The sequence below is a fragment of the Mya arenaria genome, chromosome 4 (genome assembly GCF_026914265.1).
Source record: "Mya arenaria isolate MELC-2E11 chromosome 4, ASM2691426v1".
NCBI lineage: Eukaryota > Metazoa > Mollusca > Bivalvia > Myida > Myidae > Mya > Mya arenaria.
In genome coordinates this window covers 19,136,966-19,159,170 of record NC_069125.1, presented here as the reverse complement: position 1 = coordinate 19,159,170, position 22,205 = coordinate 19,136,966, and the positions used below count along the sequence as shown (strand labels likewise).

Below are 22,205 nucleotides of genomic sequence, written 5' to 3'. Positions count from 1 at the left end.
AATAGCCCAGAAGTAGCAGTAACCAGTGCTTCAACGAAACAATCTTGCTGATTTTTATTTGCCCATTTTTCTTATATTTACAGCAACGATACAGTCGCCAGGATTCCAGCTCTTCGTTAAGCAGCTCTGGCCATTATGAGAGTTTCCGAGAACAAAGATCCAGTCTGGAGCGTGTTAGCTCGGAACAGCTCCGTAGACGTGGATCACAAACAAGTTCACATTCATCCACCCATGCCGGCTACTCGTCAAGTCCATCATTTCAGAGTGGGCTCGGGCGACGGGAAAGTTTTGAAATGTCACCCCGCTTGGTGGACTCCCCACGATTGGGGCGAAACCATTCCGCTGTGCATAGGAGCGAGAGTACACAAAGTGGTGGTATGCCCAATCGATCAGGGAGTTATAGATATCCAGATACAAGAATAAGGGAGGAACTGCCTCAGTCTTACACGCGCGATGACTCGTACCTGTATCAAGGGCGTGGGTCGGGATTTGCCCGCGGTGGATACCACCGGGGCAGTGGGAGTGATAAGGAGTACGTGTATTCCAGTAGATCAGAAACCTATACTCCGCCAAATAGACTTGACTCATTTACACCACCACCATTACATTCAAGAGAGAACTCTTTCCACGAGTCTGTCCATTCTCATGAAGACTCAGTTCCCGATCATCACGAACATCTCTACAGCCCTGTCTCAGTTCAGTCATCTCATTCATCTAGCTATCGCCAAGAAAACTTGTACAGTCCAGTGATGAATATTTCCCGCGGGGAGAGTGATCGCTCCCGCTTTAGCCCGATTAACGCAGGAACCCCGACACCAACTCGGGAATTAGAAGGTGGTTCGGATAGAATGTACAGTCCTGTTATACCTTCTGACAACCAGTGTTTAGCATTTAGCCAAGACATTCTGTGTCAACAACAGGGTGGCCATGTAAGTCCTTCACCTACTAAACCTAAGTTACGATTTCCTAGGACTAATCCAACTTACATAGGTGGAAGTAAACGTGACGGAAATGCGGGTTATAGGAAGATAGGTCCTGACCAGCTGTCAGACTCTGGTGCTAGTGACGGTCAACCAGTGAATATGTCTGCAATGCAGACATCACAAATTCATCCGGAATATTTTGAAACAGGATTTCCTAATCGACATGAGCGTTCAGATAGTGATACTTCCCACTCTTCTCCACATGCTTACGGTGTTGAACGTAAAGACAGTCGTTCATCGCATTCATCAATGCGTTTACGTGACAATGATCGAGATCGTGACCTCTCAGATTCTCAATCCTCCCAGGGGTCAGTGCGAAATATGTCGGATGTTCAGTCCGAGGGGTCGTTACGAAACATGCAGGATAGTGCTGTGTCATTTCAAGATTCCATTTCTTCGCGTGGATCAAATCGGAGTTTTGGTGCAGATCGTGATAATAAAGATCGGACTAAAGGTGACTTACAATTTAGTAATGTTACTAATAATCAATACTTACAGCAACAGCAGCAAATTTCTAAAGTCCCAGATGAAGACGAGGATTCAGAACCAGAATATGCAAATATTTTAAATATTCCTCCACCAATGAAAATAGAAGAATTAAGTGACATGAAAGTAACAGATATAAGCCCTGTAAAATTTCAACTTAATGATGAAAATAATATTAGAAATGTATTGAAAGAGCGCAACTCTAATATAGACGTAGTGGACTTTGGTGGGGATTTACGTAATGGGGATGGTTCGGTCACGCTTGAGTTGACACGGGAGATGAACGGGAAAACAGAGGAAGAGGAGGCGGAGGAGTTAGACCAGGTCATTGACCTCATGCAGAGTTCACAGTATTCTGAAGGTGAGAGATTATGGATATTTAAAGAAAGAAAAATCAAATCAGCATATTGTTGGGTTGATGTCAAATGGTTACCAGCAACATTACGGTAATTTGTAAAGTGGTTTGGAACCTCTTTGTAAAAACTCTATATTGCGATATCATAAGAAACTTTCTTTACAAGATGAATGTAAAATAAATTTTGCTTTTCGCATTAATATGCCTTCATTCCAAAAATGGAATTAAATAAGGTTAAATATCAGTGGAGGCTGGTAGTCGGCATCTTTTCTTGTAAGATATAATTCCAAGTTAAATAGTATGATTTTATATACCATTCTAAACTATTCAGATCAAGGCTTTGAAGACACAGAGAATTCTAACGTGTTCCAAAACCCGATGTTCCTTGGTGGTATCCCAGTAAGCCTTGAAACCCAACATGCCTCATTGAAGCGGAAAAAGCCTGAGAAACCGGAGGGGGGCCAGGGAAGTCCAGGTTCAGAAAAGTCTCACTCCATGAACCTTGACCTCACCCATAGACCTCTGTCGATGGTGGTGCCCAGCCAGTCTGAGTCCAGCATGCCGGTGTCGTCCAGTATTGGATCCCTTAGTAGACAGGTATGTCAAAATTCGAATTGGATGTTCACTTGTAAATTATTTGAATTTTTTACACATTACATTAGATTAATTGGCTTTATTAGTTAAGAAAAAATGTTCATGAAATTTAAGCTGCTTAAGTTACATGTAGTAAGAAACCGTCTTCTGAAAAGAATGCCATAGTCTTTGATTGATCTGCCCTGCCCGTTCCATTTCCTTATCCGATTACACAAATGTGAGTACATTACATATAAAACAATACATTTCAACAATTTTGTTAAGTTTAAAGTTACACTCGTATTTGAAATCAATACAAACACATGTATAACAAAAATAAATTTTGAATGATAAATCTTTAACTACTTTCTAAATAGTGCATTTATGGTAAAGATTGATTACTCATCAGATTGTAAGCGTGTATTTAATAGCTGAAAACAAACAAATATTAAATGACTGGTGAGTGCTAAAAGATTTACAGTGATCAATTATCATCTCATAAGGTAAAAATACCATGTTTTTTGCACCGTTTTTCAAATCCTTCATAAGAACCATTGTTTTGAATAAATATATTCATCTTTTATAGTAAATTAAAACAATTGTATTGAAAGTGGTATATCTATAAGGGATTAAAAGGGCATCTTAAAGTAAAGCAGTCCTTAAAAATGTACGTTCTAACTATTTGATATGAAAATACATGATATTACCAAATTTGACAATGCTGAAAATATGATTACGTTAAAAGTATAATTTCATCATGTTACAAGTGTAATATCATCATATTAAAAATAAAATCTATATTTCAGGGTCGAGCTGGAACATGTCCACCAATGCGGGAAGGCAAGCACCTTTCTGTGAAACAGAAACTGCCGTCTGACAGCGACATTGAGAATTATGCCCAGCAACATCTCAACAAACACAAGAAGGGACTGTTTGGGAAAAATGTTCCCTTTACTAACATGCTCAAATGGTCGAAGGTAAGGCTTGAATGTTGTAGAGGCATTTCGACACGCATTTACTGCATTTATATTTAATATCTAGGCAAGTCCTTGAATACTGCTAGGCAAAATTTCATAGTTACAGCTATGTTGTTATAGGGAAACATTTGAGTGTTATGCCTTTAAGATTGAGTTGCATCATGTTCCCACAAGCTTTCCAATTAGGGGAAGAAATAGTGCCATTTCAGTTAATACAAAAGCCCCATTGAAAGTTTTCATCATTTGGAAGAATATATTAAACTAAATAAATAGAAAATAAATAAAACAAATACAGAATAGTAAATGAATAAAATAGGTAGAGGATAAATAAATAAAATCATGTTTCGTGAATTATTTTAGGACCTGATCACCAAGCCGATGCTGCGGACCAATGACAAGAATTGCAAGAAAGAAGCTGTCGAGGTGTTTAAGCTGATCCAAGCTTACATGGGTGATCGTAAGACCAAGCTCACTCAGTCACAACTCGCGCTGGAAATCACGAGCAAGGGGTGGATGCTCGGCCCTGATCTCCGTGACGAGATTTTAATACAAATCTGCAGGCAGACCACTGAGAATAAGAAAGAGTAAGGATTATTTAATGTTAAGCTGTGAAGATAAGATATAAATTGCTTGTCAGATCAGTGAAGAAATCTGCATGCAGTACATACCAAGACATACATTTGTCCATATTCCTCTTGTGCAAAATGGCCATATTGCACTCTGCTGACGTCATATCATAGCTATTATAATTGTGGATGTTAAAATGATGTCATAAAACAAAATAATGCATCATTAAATGCATTTCATTGGTAGCAACTTGCCTTTAAGTGATCAAAACAGTAATTTATATAATGAATTGGTTTTTAGAACAGCATTTGACCCGGGAGGTTGTTTTAGACTTGGATTTTTGCAGATTTTAATTCGCCTGTCGAAATCTGAATCTGCAAAAAAATACTTGACAAGTACAACCTCCTAGGTCAAAAAGCAGTATCAATGACCCTATAATATGTAGCAAGGGCCTTAATTTTCTCTGTCTAAATACCTGGAGTTAAGCCCCTTAGATAATGGAGATACACAGAGGAGGGTTTGCATTACTGTGGTGCCTCTTGCTTTATTATTTAACTTTCGTAATTAAAATGATACACTACCTACTATAAAGTTAATGCACTATTTTCACTAGTTTTATATTTGCTTAACAATTTTCAGGGACAGCTTACAGCGAGGCTGGGAGTTAATGGCGATTCTACTCAACTTTTTCCCGCCCACCCTCAAGTTTTACAACTATCTTGAGGGCTACATCGGCAAACACATTGACCCAAAATATGACCTGGAAAATGTAAGATTTTTTTTTTTTATTGTTTCGTTTCTTTATCTTTAGAAATGTCAGGTCTGGGCAGGTATTCCTTATTTTTTAAAAAGTCTGTGAGTTTTTGGTTTTGTACTTAATTACACGTTCATTTTGGCTTAGTAACTCTTAAAAAATAACTTTTGCCACTCTAAAGACGTGATACAGCTTGAAAACAAAAACATCATAAAAGTTATTTTGCAATAAAAAGAACTGGAATATAGTTAATAGTATGCCTTTTCACAAATACTAGCCCTGACTAGTAATATATTCTGAAGTAAAGTTATTATCTCTGGCTTAGAAAGGGAGGGGTTTTTTAGTGAAAAAGATGTGTTGTACATGTAGAATTCTATTTTTTTGCCATAGTTTTATTGATGTTAGAGAGTGATTTCAATAGTATTTGAATTATCTGTGCATTGCTGGTTTTGTATTCATTGTCATATCATGTTTTGTTGATGGTATGTGTGTAAATGTACATGTAAATGTATTCTGTTTGAGATATATGTCTAAAAAGTAAACAAAATTCTACTTTTGACAACAAAAAACCTCTCAAACCTAGAAGTAGTGTATCATAAGGATGAAACCTAAAGTTGATTAAAATTAAAAAGTTCATTGCTTAAATTTCAGAGCATTTCGAATGGATGATTGAGCCGTGATTTCATATTGGTCCACTTATTTGTTCGAAGTTAGCTGTATTTGCCTGAGCCTGAAGGACAGATAACTCGGCCAATATGAAATCAACTAATTAATTAGAATTTTATTAATTAACTATTACCTATGTTACAGCATTTTTGGTTAAAGACATTCTTTTAACTTACCTTAAGTTTATATTTGAAGCCTTTTTATCCCTTATTCATTCATAGTGTCTGCTTTTCTAGACTTGACTTTGCTTTTATTGACATTGCGCATACTTATGAATAAAGCACTGTACAGTCTAAGGAAGCATGTCTTTTCGTCTTTATTTCGTAAATTGTTTGCCAAAAGTTCAAAAATTTTACCTTTCCTCAGCTATCTTGGCAGTTTTCAAAAAGATAATTATCATAAAATCAACCAACTGGTTAAATGCAACTGTAATATCAAACCATACAAAGTGGTTGAAGTATTTAATAGGCTAGTAATGGCTACCTTTCAAATTAATTTCCAGTATATTTCTCATATAAGGCGAGTTTCGACAGCCTATGTATATTTTCACAAATCCGAGTTTGGTCGATATTGATCGAGTTTTGGCATATATTTCCATCAATTGTCTGGTATTAGTACCGCCATTGTCCCCATATCACGTCAAATACGCAATAGTTTATAATTATTAAATTTTATTAGCTTGTCTGTTTTTGAAGAAGCAAGAAAAGAGTTATTGTGACATCCATAGAATTGTTGTCAAGGTGAAACAACTTTAACCTTGGTCATTACTCGAAAACTGATCCAGATATTCAAATGAATCTTGGTGCACATGTTGCCAGAGCTAATACTCACATATACAGCAAGGCCCGTACCTCTGGCTTGAATAGTTATTGAGTTATGTCCCTTTCTTAATGAAAATCAAGATCTTTTTCATTTTTATAATGAATTTTTTATAAATATAAAAAGATCTATGTTCATTAAGTGTTTTCATTCATAAAACATTTCTAGATGTTTCTAGACAGTTATGCTATATTTCTGTTGTAAAGCCTCATTTCATTATATACATGTATATATCTGTACATTGTGTGTTGTGTTGTTTAGTTCTCTCTGGCTCGCTGGTGTAAGACCCACGGCATCCGATACACGGATATCATTGATGACGAGCATTACAACCATGTAAGGACCTGCATGCATGTCTTGACAAGTGTTACGTTGTTTGACTTTCGTTTCCATGAATGGCAGGCTTATAGACTAGCTCCTGAAAGGGGTTCATGTGTTGACATTGATTGGATAGTAAATTCAGGGGCCATATGAAATATAACAGTTCCCATTATCCTAAGACAGGCCTTAGTAATTCCACTTAGTGTATCTGTTATATTCACAGTCCAATAAAAATAAAATGGAGGTTTTACTCCTTTCATACCTTTAGTCAAATCCGAGATTTTATTCATTATGGTGAAGTCAAATCATAAACATTTATTGAATATGTCAATTTCAATCCTAATCAAATTCAAAGACTTTTCAAATAGCGCAAGATTATCAAAGCCATGATTCACTATCCAGTCAAATGATGAACCCTTGTGACGCACTCTCTGCTCTCTTTCTGCATGGTGTATTTTGTTTCCTTCTTTTTGTTGAATCATTTTTCATTTTCTATTGTTTTTTTGTCTCATTTTGTGAAACATGCTCATCATTGTCATATATAATGACTTTTAACTTAAGGGTAATCCAAATTAATGCTTTATTTATGACCTCTTTTATGGTAAAAGAGATAATATACTCACCTTGTAAGAATATTACCCCGAAGCATCTCCTAATAACCCTTATTATTTTAATGCTATGGAAATTGTCTCAGTGTGTAATGTTGAAGAGTATTGATGGAATATGTAATGGCATTGTAGTCATGCATGTCTGCACTTCCCATACATGTTTTAATACAAAACTATTTTATGAATTAGCAATAAGATGATTTTTTATTTCAGTCACTTTTCTTCTTCCAAGTTACATAACATATTTTTTATGCATTTTTATGATAGATTTTATTTTAACACAGTTTTCTATTTCGGTGACATATTTGATAAAGTCAGACCCATCTGTCATTCAGTAGGGATGGTGCTATATTTGGTAAGGCTAGTCTCACATGTGTAACAGAGTGGGTGGGGTAATTTCAGGTTCCCATTCACCACTTTGCAGAGCACTGCAAGCGGCGTCTCGACAGGAGCATGCAGTCTGGGGCCAAACGAGGCGTGCGCAAACCTTCCATGGATGAAATTGAACAGGCAAAGGTTAGTTTGACATTAGGATTAAACTACGTTGGATCATCCAATTGTCAGAAACCATGAGGGGTATTCCAATTATATTTTTGCAACATATTTAAGTGAAACTTGTGTGTTAAACTTTCATGTTCTTTTTTTTTTTAAAAGAGGAATGGTTTTTAGCTGTTGACAATTTTGATTCTAAAGAATAATTCCTATCATGATAAAAGTGTGAGTTTTAACCATCGGCCTTAAAACAACAGAATTGTACACATGATAAATGAAAAAGTGAATAATTAAACCCCTGGTTAAAGCAACAAATATATCAAATGGCAATATTATTAATAGAAAAGAAAGTTGTGTAGTATGGTATATATTTATACAATAGATAATGAAACTATTTCTCTATCTGCAGAAGTCCATCTACTGCCCGTCCATGTTTGGGAGCACGTTGGAAGATGTGATGAAAATGCAGAGAGACCATTACCCGGACAGACGGTTACCATGGATACAGACGACGCTCTCTGAGTGGGTTCTAAGGCTTAACGGTGCTCAGACGGAAGGGATCTTTAGGTTTGTGCAATGTTAACAACTGTTTCACATGTTTCATCTTTTAAATATTTCTTGAAAATTTCTGACCAAAACAATGGCAATGGCTAGGTCATTTAAACTGCCTTGCGATCTGTAAGAAACAATGAAAGTTGCTACATTAATTGAAAAAGTCAGTTTTGCCTTGTTGTGATTGTCAGCGCTGTCACTCTGGCTATAATAGCTGTTCAGTTATTCTCATATGACAAGCATTGACATTTCAACAACTTGCTTCGCAGCTCTTTTGATTAAAATAATCATAGTCTGATGAATGCTAAATTGGTCACAAACATTGGCAAGGATTTCCTTAGACAATAACATGTTACGCTTGTATTACATGACTTGATTTTCTGTTTTGTCTTGAAAATATTGACTGTACTATCTTCTACCTCTTTCAGAGTCCCAGGTGACATTGATGAGGTCAACACACTTAAGATCCACTGTGACCAATGGAAGACACCGACAGAATGTTCCGACCCCCATGTCCCCGCCTCACTGCTCAAACTCTGGTATCGCGAGCTTGAGTCTCCACTCATTCCTGCAGAGTTCTACAGTGACTGTGTCAATAATTTTACAAATGCAGAGGCAGCTGTTGACGTGGTTAACAAGTTGCCGGAAATCAACAGGCTGGTGTTAGCGTATCTAATACGATTTTTGCAGGTATTCAGAAAATACTTGAGTTGTTAATTATTATTTTAGCATTGTTTTAATGGCCCTATAAAACTGATTAAAATTCTTAGGTGAATAGTTTGGCTCTTAGTGGGTTAGTTGCAAGCTTTGTTCAAAGCATATTCTTTTGGCCACTCAATGAAGATTCCAGTTCTCTGTTTCCACCCAGATGCAGGCATGATTTATATCAATCTATAGTCATCTTGCCAATAAAGCTAAAACAAATTGTATGAACAAAAGGCCTGAATGCTTGTCAAATAAGGGAAGTTCTGCTTTTCAGCTACACATATAAACCATTTTTGGCAAAAGCATAAATGTTTTCGCTGTGACAAGTAGGTTCAGATTGGTCACTGAATATTTTCAACATTCATTTCCCTAGTGAAAATTTCATCACATCTTATATCAAAATTACTCCTAAGTAAAATCAATCGTACAACTTCGAAACTTTAAAATAATGAACTACATTTATTTATTTATTAACCAGACCCGATTTTCTTTTGCCGATATAACTAAATGCATCAATCAATGAGAGTTATCACTCCTACGCACAGGGTACAGAAGGTAGAAAATTCAGCTCTCTATGAACTTATCAAATAATGTTCACACTGAGCCAATTTCTGACCACTGTGCGCAAGAGTGTGAAGTCCCTTTTGAGTGAAATGTTTACAAACACCTTTTCTTTCATTTATCTTCTATTAAAGTAATTTCGGTCTGAAATGACTTAGAAAATGTCAAAGCCTAATACTATAGATATTTTTTATGGAAATTCTTGGGGAGGAAAAAGTGTTTCTCATACACAGTGATTTATGGATACTGTAAAATGTACAAAATTTGTCTTCCAGGTATTTGCAGCAAATGAAAATGCGTTAGTTACTAAAATGGACGTGAACAACCTCGCAATGGTGATGGCGCCGAACTGTCTTCGATGTCAGTCGCAGGAGCCCCAGGTTATATTCGAGAACACGAGGAAAGAAATGGGCTTCATTCGAACACTCATACAGAACCTCGACACTAGCTTTATGGATGGGATTGAATGATGGATGTTTTTATTGGGGGAAATTTAGTGGTACCCAGTAAGGGCCTCCTGTTAAATGAAAGATGTTAAAGGGGTGAATCTGGATATTTCCCCTAAGGGCCTCATAGTGTGGTAATGAAATGGGAGATCCTGCCAACCCTGTAAGGGCCTCGTTGTTGAAATAAGAAATGATGAAATAACCATATAATGCAGGAGATGGGTAGATTCATTGTTGAAGTAGGGGCTATGGCTAGGAAGGGGCCCCAGTACTTTGGTTGCTGCAAGGGCTGTGATTGTTTACATATTTAATTAATTGTCTCTCACTTTTAAATCCAGACTCTTCAAAAACTTACATTTTTGAGTTTTTCTAGAACATTGTAGAACAGTGGTTGACGTAGCATTGTGAGGTTTCTATTGCAAGCTTAACTTGATTGCAGGTTTTTTAGAACTATTTTTTCTTTGCTTGTCTACCATATGGGCCTCACAACACTTATGGGCTTCAAATTTTAGAATAAAATTGATATTGTATTGACTTGTTTCTTAACTTTTAATACAACAAAAAAATGAACAGTTTTGATGGATGTTATAAAACAAGAAATAGTTATTATGATGTTAGAATCATGTTTTTGAAATTAATGATATAAGCAAATGAATAATTCAGGAGAAAAAACATGAAAAACGTTCCTTCGTATTTGACCTGCCATTTATGTCTGTGCAATTTTTATAAAAGCAGAAAATAAGATAGAAGTCTAATGAAATCACAATTGCTGATTTTCTTGTTCAAATCAGTTATAAATAAATTGGTCTGTCATCCTTAGCAAACTTGTGTTTCTTGGCGATGTTACATTGTATACTTTTTCACTGCATCTAGCGATAGCTTAAATTCATCATTTCATCTTGGGCTTTGTATTTTCAGAAATGTGATATTTGTATGTTTTTAATCATTACTTCATGAATCAAACTGCAGCTGGTGTCTATATATCATATCTGCCATACATAGTTTTCTTGTTTGCATTAAGTTATTCTAGTGTAATATTATTAATTAGTAGCAGACCACCTTAGTATTTAAAAAAATCTTAGAAAAAAAAAACTTGATTTAACAATTTTTATACAAATATTTATATATTATTTTGCCATTGAAAGCTGGTCCAGCTTTTATGTCTTTATATTTCTGATTTTCTGATAAGCCCACTCTGGCTTTAATGGACAGTTTATGTTGTTACGATGTATCCATGTTGTTTTTGGTATCCCTCATGTTGGTGAATAGTATTTGATTTGTATCTTATTGTTTGTTTTTAACATTTTGTTTTTCTGTACGATGTTGTTAAGTTTATATTCTAGTTGGAATATTTTAAGTGGAATAGATGATATTATTTTGTGAGAGGCATAATCTGCTGAAATTTGAATAGATCTGTTTGATTTTAATATTGGAATAAAATGTTAAGAATCATTGGCAAGAATATTCTTCTGTTTAGGTGTACATTTAGTCCATGCATCAATTCAAATACCAAAATTTACTGTGGATGATACACTTAGATAGATAATGCGCAAAAGAAAAATACCGGTAGAGAGAAAAATGGGTAAAAGAATACTCTTAATACTATGTTAAACATTGAAAAAAACAAACAATCCATTTATTGCAAGTCTATTAATATGATTCATAGGCAGGAAAATTTTATTACATATTCTGTGGAGTATTAACTACAGCTCTATATGTACTATCTATCTATGTACAATTAGGAAATTAATTCCTTGTGATACATCCATTGAACAAAAAATGAATTGACGATAGTTGATACAAGACTTAAAGTACATATAACATGGCAAAAGAAAAATCTAGTTTATTTAAGTTTAGTTTTGATCAAACGCATTCATTTCATTCATCATCGCTTTTTGAACAAAGTTTACACTCCTTATATTAAGGCTATATTGGAAATATTGTAGGTGTGTTATAACTATAGGGTGCTTATATGAAGATGGTCATATATTTGTTTTTCTATGAGAATGTTCCAGAAACTTGAAATACATGTATTGGTCTGAATTCTTTTTCTTTCTGTATGGAATTTGTTATGATTGATTTTCATAACATGTGTTGGTCAATATTTATAGGGCACATTTAGTCGAAGATATAACACAAGCAATTTATTAATATTATTATGGTTTTCTTTTAGTATTTAAAATTAGTTTGGTATTGTGCTTTGACATTTAGTGTACATGTGTATATATTAGAGCTCTTAATTTGTTTTGTTTAAAACAGTAGTTATCCATTTAAATAATTTCCTCCAGTTTAGCGGGTCTGGTTTTCGAAAAAGAAAGAATGTAGAGGTGTTGTCCTGGCCTTGGTGTCATCGTCAACGTTTTTTGCGAAACATTTTACACTAAAAATTGTTCAAATGAAACTTGGTATTCATGTTGCAAGTGACAATACACACATGTTTAGCAAGGGCTATAACTCTGGCTTAATAGTTGTAAAGTTATGCCCCTTCTGAGACTGAAGAAACAAAAACAGACGAGCCTTGGCCTTGACACTCTCGGAGCTCTGTTTTTTGTTTTTTTCATATTCAGTATACTACATAAACATAAATAAACATAAAAAAGGTTAAATCAATTTATTCTTACAGCAATTAAATTTAAAATAAAAAAAACATACTATGACTGTGTCTTTTAATAAAAGAAGAACATGTACATTCTTTCAAAGACTTTGTTTATAATTGATTTAGTAACAAAGTCAGGAGCAAGCTGAATTTTTCAATTTATACTATGTCAAAAAATAGCTGAAAAAAGTTATTTCTGGATTTATGACACTTTTTTATGACACTTTTCACACTTTTATGTCTGCATTCAGTTGAAATTTAGTACTGAAGCAAAAAAAAATAAGGTTGTCTGACAGTGTTGAATAAGAAATACCCATATCTTATGTATGTGTAAGTGTAAATGACCTTGACCATGTCTCCTGTGATAATTAGGTTAACTTTAAGCATACTACCAAGTTTGGTAAGGATGTTTTCCAGTGTACATCCAAGTATGAATGAGTAAATGTACCAATATCATACACCCATTAATCATGTTAAATAAAATATTTGCTTGGAAGGATATTAGGAAATATTGAATATACCAGATAATAAAACAGTTTTCTCAATGAAAAAAAGAATTCCATGGTCATGTTTGGTTAGATACAAAATAATAATGTATTTATGTTCAACAAGAGACCTTGACTTTCAATACTTTCATTCTTTTTATTCTGTATTTTTTACTGCGAAGTTTTGCATTTAATAATAAATTTATTTGAACATTTTATCTTTACCTCAACATCAGTGATTCATAATTGTATATTACCTTTTTGTTGAAAATTAAATATGATTGTAATTTGTATACCTCTTTGTGTACCAAACTAAACACTTGTTCAGTAATTGATACCTCATGAAACTAATCATGTTTAATAGCATTAAACCCATTCACAAAGTTTGTGTATTATGAAAATTAAGGGAATGTTACATTTATCTTGTAAAATAGCATTTAAGGATATGACAAAGGGGCATTCTGGCTAGAACATTTGTGGAGTTGGTATTTCTGTCCGTAGTGAACTGAAATGTTAACAAAATTATGTTGGTTTGTCTTATAAAACACATTTTACATTTATTTTCAATACTTCAACATGAGATATAGCTACTCCATATTGTGTTTTTCAAAGTACAACTTGAAAGTATTGGTTCATACATATTTGCGAAGCATTTTTTCGATTTTTCGTTACAAGTTTAATAACAAAGAATGCCTAAATGTTCCTCATTATTGTAAAAGCCAAATCCATGACCACGTATTCCTTACATTCATGTGTAAATTATCTTGCCCGATGTTGTAATAATGTTAATCTGCATTCAAATTGGTGTTACATCTGGAGTAAATTTCAGAGTAAATTTGAAAAGTATACTCTTTTGTAAGTACTTATGACTTCTTTTGTGTGAAAATGTAACCACTTTATAAATGCTGTTTGAAATGCCAGTATTTATTGACTCGTCTGTGTTGTCGTTTTTTGTGCCATGTATTTTTTTTTTTAATTTAAATGATTCCTAATCAAAATATTGTCAATTGTTGTCTAAAAGAACACAATTTTCAAAGAAATGTTTATAATTGCGTTCTGTGTAAAAGAAATTGTAAAACTGATGGTAAAAACAACAACAGCAAGATAAAGTTAGGCCATATCAAATATTTTTTGTATTAAGCAGTCATTGGGGCGGATATTGTTTAGATAAACGAAATCGTTGTTAACTTTTAAAAAGGAAATATTTGAAGATATGCTCATATATTTAAGCAGAAACAAATTCCTCTAAACAGTTGCCTCAAAATATTGTTAGAAATACTGCGTGTCAAAATTGTATCCATTCAACTTCCAGAGCAGTATCGATTTAAAAGCTGACAACAATGACGTAACAACGTTGTTTAATGTAACAAAGTTCTGAAGAATTGACCCATTTATAACTTTAAAAAAATGCAAGTTTTAGAAGATAAAAAGATGTAATAAGGTTACAGAGGAATTTAAGTAAAACAGATCCTACAGTAATGACATGAGTTGACTGATAAGCCTTCATTGTACCCAGGTTTCCAACCAATATCTGATGCTTTATAATCACAAACATTTTTGTCAGGTAAAAAGGTAATTGCTTTAAGACTGAATGAAATTTCTAATTTATCATGGTATGTGCACATTTAAATACCATGGTAAATCATGTTTAAATGCTGTAGATGAAAAAAATTGGTTCGGCCTTAATTGCAGTAAATTAGTTTTTTAGTGATTTCTTTTCTTCATGTAAATGTTTATGTTTGTGATCTGAACATTTATTAAAGTGGTATTGTTGCCTCCCAAATGCTATGAATATGTCCTCATTATATATTATTATCATTTTTGTACATGTTTAGATTGATTTTATTTATCATATAGTTTACATTGTAGCCTGGTATTTTGTCTTTTTAACACTGCAAAATGCTGCAATAAAATTATTACATTTTTTTAGCATCTGTTAATTCTTTACACCCCATTAGAGCTGTTGAGAGCCTTTTTAAGTAACAAATGCAAAAAACAGTTCAACACTTGACACAGACATCAGTTCCATGTTCTTGCAGTATTTAACGAAAAAGTATTGTATCGTCATAGCCTTGGTGTTGATGTTGTTCAAACATTTTAATATTGGCCATTAGTTTATAATATTTGAGATATTCACATGGAACTTGGAACACATCAATGACAATATAGCTATAATTTTATGTAGAGCAAGTACCATTGAACTACTCTGAATAAAAGATCAGCATTGGCATCCATTTGTGGTCATCTTATTAGCTCTGATTATTGCATAAAACTTTCGCAGAGCTTTTAAAGGGACTAGACACCAGATGATACAATTGCGATAAAAAAAGAAAATTGTCAAAAACTTACATGAAATTGATATTGCTGTGTACAACACATTGAACCTTACTGATTATAACATCGCTTACATCACATACATGTATCTTTCGCAGTTTTTGTGTATTTTTTCAGTAGAAATTTACTTGTTTACAGTTAATTTGAAAAAAGCATTGGTATTTGTATAATTCTGTACTAATGTGACTTTCACATGCTAAATATACACATAACTAGATATTGCTTTTTTGAAAAAGTGCTTGTCTCCCTAATTGTGTGGTCATTGATGAGACCTTGAAATTTGGCCTATTCACCCATATTCAATAGTGAACACCTACTGCATAAGATCAGTGATCTCAAATTCAATAGGAGTCATCTACTAGTCATGACCAACTAGCATACCAAGTATGAAGTTCCTTGGTACAAGCATTCTTTAGTTATTGAGCAGAAACTATTTTTAAGCTTAAGGTCACTGTCAACATATCGTTTTTTACCTGAAGGTAACTGCCACCTTGACCTTTGACTTTTTGGTCTCAAAATCAATAGGGGTCATCTACTAGTCATTAACAACTAGCATACCAATTATGAAGTTCCATGACCCAAAGGATCTTGAGTTATTGAGCGGAAACCGCTTTTTCAACTCAAGACTGCGACCTTGACCTTTGACCTACTGATCACAAAATCAATTGGGGTCATCTAGTCATGACCAACAAGCATACCAAGTATGAAATTCCTGGGTCCAAGCGTTCTCTAGTTATTGAGCAGAAACTGTTTTTACCTCAAGGTCACCATAACCTGGAGCTTTGACCTACTGATCTTAAATTCATATCATGTGCCAACAAAATGTTATATTAAAAGCAATATCCAAGTGTGCTTATAATCAAACTGGTACTTGGTCTGTTACCAAATGTGAAGTCATTAGTATTACAGATTTTGCGCTCAACTTTAACGAGTACATAGTTTGAATGGTGCCATATAGTATATATACAAATATATATATATATATATATATATATATATATATATATATATATATATATATATATATATATATATATATATATATACTCACTGAGGATGAGAAGAAAGTGTTGTTGATTAATCTTGGAAAATGTAAACAAAGTTTGTATTGTATGAAGTTCCTGGGCACAAGCGTTATTCAATTATTGATCGGAAACCATTTTTCAGCTCAAGGTCATCGTGACCTTGACCTTCTGATCACAAAATCTACATGACCAACTTGTATACCATGTATGAAGTTCCTGGGTGCAAGCGTTCTTTAGTTACTATGCGGTAACTGTTTCTTAACCTCAAGGTCATGGCGACCTTGACCTTTGACCTACTGATCTCAAAATCAATAGGGGTCATCTGCTAGTCATGACCAACTGCAATACTAAGTATGAAGTTTCTGGGTGCAAGCGTTCTTTATTTATTGAGCGGAAATGAAGTGTGAAGTACAGACTGACGGACTGACTGGCCGACTGACGGACTGATAAAAAAATCAATAGGGGTCATCTACTAGTCATGACCATCTTGCATACCAAGTATGAAGTTCCTGGGTGCAAGCGTTCTTAAGTTATTGAGCTGAAACCATTTCTTCACCTAAAGGTCATGGTGACCTTGACGTGTGACCTACTGATCTTCTAATCAATAGGAGTCATCTACTAGTCATGACCAACAAGCATACCATGTATAAAGTTCCTGGGTACAAGAATTCTTTAGTTATTGAGCAGAAACTATTTTTAAGCTTAAGGTCACCGCCAACATATCGTTTTTTACCTGAAGGTAACCGCCACCTTGACCTTTGACCTTTTGGTCTCAAAATCAATAGGGGTCATGTACTAGTCACGAACAACTAGCATACCAAGTTTGAAGTTCCTGGACCCAAAGGATCTTGAGTTATTGAGCGGAAACCGTTTTTTCACCTCAAGTTTACCGCGACCTTGACCTTTGACCTACTGATCCCAAAATCAATAGGGGTCATCTACTAGTCATGTCCAACCAGCACACCAAGTATGAAGTTCCTGGGTCTAAGCGTTCTATAGTTATTGAGCGGAAATGAAGTGTGACATACAGACTGACTGACTGACAGACTGACTGACTGATGGACAGGGTAAAAATCAATATGTCTTCCCATGAATGGGGGAGACATAATAAACTGGGAAACCATTATGCTCTATTTTAAATGGGTAAACTCAGCCAAGACAGCGACAAAATATTAATTAAATCATGTAAAATGGTGTATTATCGGCCTCATACTAGCTTGTATGATTATGCTTCTAATTTTAACCAATAGTATCTACATGTAGTTCCCTGGCCACAGCCAAAATATAAACATGTATTTATTTTTATTCATTATGCTTGAAATAACTAGACGAAATTAAAATAAATGCGTTCTCTATACACAAAAATGCAGCATATTTGGATTATATTAACTGCATAACATATGATGAATACTCATTAAAGCGCTTCTTTTAGCAAGCTACTTAATATGCAAACGCAGCTCCATGGCTTGGAGCAGATAGGTTACTAGATAATTAAATGTAAATGTTATTAATAATGTAAATTAGGTCGTTGACCACCACATTTCTAAAAGCGCTGGGGTTGATACGCCTGTGCGCACATTAATTTTTCAACTGTACGATCTGCCGATGGTAGATTCTGATTTACAGTTAAGTCTGCAGGCCTAGCGGCGTACAGCCTAAAAAAAGTGTCTCTCTTCACTTTAGCCCAGGTAAATTGATCACTTGATGGTGTCCTCAAAGCAAATTTTAAAATGTTTGTCCTTCAAAGCTATGTGGAAAGTGCATGTTTTCTTCTTCACATAACACAGTTAATTAACTATCACACCACTTGCCTGTGACATTGGTCTTTGATCAAATGTGACCTTGATCTTTAACTTTGACATAATGTGACCATGAACTCAGCTGCATTATTGGATAATTAAACCTGTATCACTAAAACTCAGTACTGTATACTATACATTAAGTTAAATTTTGGCAAATATGTTAAAAGATAAGAAGTAAAGAACAAACTGCATCTTTTGTATAGAAGTTTATTGAAATGCTTCTGTGCAGTTTAATCTACTATATGCCAAGTAAACAAATGCTTTCAATTTGATCTATTTCTGTTGGATAGCCAAATCTTCAAACCAATAACAAGACGTATAATTCTACATTGATCGAAACATGGAATCATTTGATGAATGTTTGAAGTCAGTTTATGTAACTGTCACCTATATAAAGGACATTATATGTATTTCTCACCTACAAAAATAAATAATGAATGATCATTTTAGAATCTGAGCTATTGAAGTGAGGATGATATTAGAAATTTCCTTAAGCCCTAAGACTATACAATAGTTAAGCTTATTACATACATTTACGAAAAAACAAATCATAAAATGCTTCCTACATATGTTTATACAAAACATAACTTTAAGTAGCAACATGCAAAAATCACAGCCAATCAATAAAAGCATTTAATTCTAACTAAAATTAAATCTTAAAACAGAAACTAAAAGTGAAAACTTAAAACAATGATCAAATAAAACAAATGTATCAAACACTATTATTCAACAAAATGCATTACTTGCATTAAAAAAGATTAACAAAAATAATAAAAGTAGCTTATACAATCCTAAGTCTATATGTAAGTAAAGCATAATACGCAGAAATGGATGGATTAATATGGATATCACAGCTCGCAACATTTGATTTTAATAGTATAATGTAACCCTAATAATCTTTAACAAGCATTCAGCAAAATCTGTAGTACATAGAAACGCACTGTGTACATATATGTAGCATGTGTATTCAAAATACACCTAATAACCATGGCAGTATCCGAATAACATTTACTAAAATCAATCACAAATAGTGCAATCAATCAATTTCAACAAATTATTTCAACAGTCCCTGCATGTTTACAGATACATGTACTTTAACAATGAATAATTCATAAATAAGTACATTTGAAGAAGATAAGGAAAAATATAACAAAATACTGTTTATATTCATAAACTATTTAAAACAATTTTTATTGGATTTGTAAAACATTACATAAAAACAATACTTTAAGGCAGTCATTGAAACTGATCCTTCAATATTATATGGAAGTATCACAATTTTTCAACTATCACACTCTCCTATAAATAGAAATTATTTAAATGTCCTTGACCCCATTTCACAGAAAGGTCATACTACATCTTGTTGCCATGGTTACCATGTGGAAAAGAGGGGAGGTCGAGGCATAGGGGGGTTAAAATGCACATGATGTTGAGACTGAACCTGGTTAAGGCCCGACTCAAAACGATTTTTGGGCGTCTGGAACGGATTTGGTGGTGTAGAAGTCATCCCCGGCTCCTGAAGTAAAATGAATTTAAGGTCAATGATTATGATAACCATTTTATTCGTTGAAATAGCAAAATCAATATAAATTATGAAAACTATTAGATTGTTTTAGATAATATTTTCTTACAAATTTTTACAATCAAATAAAAATAGTGGCGTAAATGCAATGAAAATATAAATATACAATCAATATTCTTATGCAAAATAGTACATTTCTCATCAAATATTAGAAATCTTACATTTAAAAAATTATGAACATTACATTAGTTTTAGTATTAAAACCACTGCAATCCAAACATGTTAAAGTTAACTGACTCGTATCTTTTATTTTTTCATTCTATTTTCTACAATGTAGATGAAGGGCAGAAATGAAAATGAAACAGAGATGGTAAAAAGCAAATCATATTGTGTAGAATAATGGTGCATGCAAAGAACAAAGCATAATGATGGGACAATTAAATGAAAACTGAATAAATGGGGTACACAATGAAATGATTATGTACAGAAATACTACTTTTTGAAGGCTTATAAAAAAAATTAAGACCATTTATTTTAGCCGCCCAAAACAATATATAAATTGAAAGTATTAAAAACATTTTTGTGAAATAAAATGCCAAATATCCAAACAGAATTTTTTTTTGATATGAATCATGTACAAGACAACTCAGAAAAACAAGAGCATCACAAGTGGGTGCCAGAATGCTCATCTTTTTTCTCTGTTAACTAAGGGACATAGCTCAATGATTATTTTATCTAGAGTTAAAAGCCATGCTGCACATATTTCCATTGTCATTGATGACATTATTAGATAATGTTAAAGTCTTATGTGAAGATTTATAATAGATTTTGAGTATACTGACAAAAATGTTTAAACAAATGTTTACTTAATTCAATCTCCATCAGCAACACCAGTACTATGACAATACCATGATTGTTCCTTACAAACACAGACATGATCAAATCTGACCACTGTAAGGGAAAGTCATGTGACCCTTGCCCAAAATTGTTCAACAATGAACTGCATTTTGTGTTTAACAGTTTCCAATAACCCCTAAACCAATTTGTGCCATTAAATACCCGGTTTCCCATCCAGAATATAGCCTGGGAACTGGCTTATTTCAGCTGATGATCATAATGAACAGGCTGTAATCATAAAATACAAGAACTGGAAAATGCATTTAAAATAAGATAATAATTAATTTTCAAAATGTTGGACATGGATCAATAGATGGATGAAAAAGGAGAAAAAATAGAATATATGAACAGGAAAACAGTTTAACAACATTATAACACTAAAGAAGACAGAAAGAGAAGGAAAATGACCAGAGCAGCTAGGTATATAAGTATATGCTTAATGATAAGCTGCAAAAACAACAACTAAATACAACTGATGCTGAAGCTTTTTAATCATTTATATATTTTGATCATTGTGTACAGATGTAGCCTTAAATTGTTCATGTACAGATCATCATCATCATAATCATCATCATCATCATCATCATCATCATCATCATCATCATCATCATCATCATCATCATCATCACAGTAGCTATTAACTGCTGATGTAAAGATGAAGCCATAATTTTTCATGTACAGATGTAGTCATTAACTGTTTGTGTACAGGTATAGTACCCATTAACTGTTTATATATAGATGTATCCATTAACTGTTCATGTACAGATGAAGCCATTAAATGCTCATATACAGATATACCCATTAACTGTTCATGTACAGATGAAGCCATTAACTGCTCATGTACAGATATACCCATTAACTGTTCATGTACAGATGAAGTCATTAACTGTTCATGTAAAGATGTAGCCATTTACTGTTTAATTACAGATGTAGCCATTAACTGCTCATGTTCAAATGAAGCCATTAACTGGCCATGTACAGATATTAACTGTTCATGTACAGATGTAGCCATTTACATTTCATGTACAGATGTAGCCATTAACTGTTCATGTACAGATGTAGCCATTTACATTTCATGTACAGATGTAGCCATTAACTGTTCATGTACAGATGCAGCCATTAACTGTTCATGTACAGATGTAGACATTCACTGTTTAAGTGATGAATCCATTCATTGCAGCTATATATATTTAGCAACCACAAGCTTTATATAAATTGCTTCCGTAATGTACCAGTCAATTGTAACCATGCCCCCCCCCCCCCCCCCCCCCCCCCCGGTCTGGGGAATAGCGGGGACTTTGACTTTCGGTCAAGCCAACCCTGGCTAAAAAACCCACCCTGCGGGGACGCACAAATGGTTAAATTACCACCAAATGGATCCGCATTCCCAGCTATATTTAAAGGGAAGACAAAACCACCGCATTCATCTGGCACTGCGGGGCCACCTGAAAGGTAAAAACACGGCCCATTTCCCCGGCTATCCTCGGTATACCCCCGGACCTGGGGGGCCGTGGTTACAATTGACTGGTGCATAATAAACAGTCAAAACATGTTGAAGAACAAAATGTTTTAGCTACAAATGTATCAACTGAAGCTATCATAGATAAATGCCCCCAGATGTAAATTGGACACATGATTCAGTCGATAGTATTTACTATAGCCATACATATGTAGTTTGT

The 22,205-nt window shown here is 34.0% G+C and overlaps 2 protein-coding genes across 19 annotated transcripts in view; one reads left to right on the top strand and one right to left on the bottom strand.

Annotated features, from left to right (window-relative positions):
- The window catches only part of LOC128231716 (rho GTPase-activating protein 39-like), a 77,416-nt gene extending 62,545 nt beyond the window's left edge, over positions 1–14,871 (top strand). For 9 of the 10 annotated variants that reach the window (XM_052944829.1, XM_052944830.1, XM_052944826.1 and 6 more), the window contains 10 exons: positions 84–1,830; positions 2,156–2,421; positions 3,204–3,374; positions 3,735–3,958; positions 4,581–4,710; positions 6,442–6,516; positions 7,512–7,625; positions 8,011–8,168; positions 8,582–8,843; positions 9,695–14,871. In XM_052944829.1, the coding sequence (XP_052800789.1) occupies positions 84–1,830; positions 2,156–2,421; positions 3,204–3,374; positions 3,735–3,958; positions 4,581–4,710; positions 6,442–6,516; positions 7,512–7,625; positions 8,011–8,168; positions 8,582–8,843; positions 9,695–9,889 (3,342 nt within the window). In that variant the 3' untranslated portion in view covers positions 9,890–14,871. The remainder of the gene's footprint in view (positions 1–83; positions 1,831–2,155; positions 2,422–3,203; positions 3,375–3,734; positions 3,959–4,580; positions 4,711–6,441; positions 6,517–7,511; positions 7,626–8,010; positions 8,169–8,581; positions 8,844–9,694) is intronic. The other variant, XM_052944828.1, reaches the window with a different exon arrangement.
- A 3,427-nt stretch (positions 14,872–18,298) lies between these two features.
- LOC128231279 (uncharacterized) overlaps positions 18,299–22,205 on the bottom strand; it is a 46,726-nt gene continuing 42,819 nt past the window's right edge. For 6 of the 9 annotated variants that reach the window (XM_052943895.1, XM_052943894.1, XM_052943893.1 and 3 more), the window contains one exon: positions 18,299–19,623. In XM_052943895.1, coding sequence (XP_052799855.1) covers positions 19,480–19,623 — 144 coding nt within the window. In that variant the 3' untranslated portion in view covers positions 18,299–19,479. Of the gene's footprint in view, positions 19,624–20,688; positions 20,755–22,205 lie in introns of all 9 variants that reach the window. The other 3 variants (XM_052943899.1, XM_052943898.1, XM_052943896.1) reach the window with 3 other exon arrangements.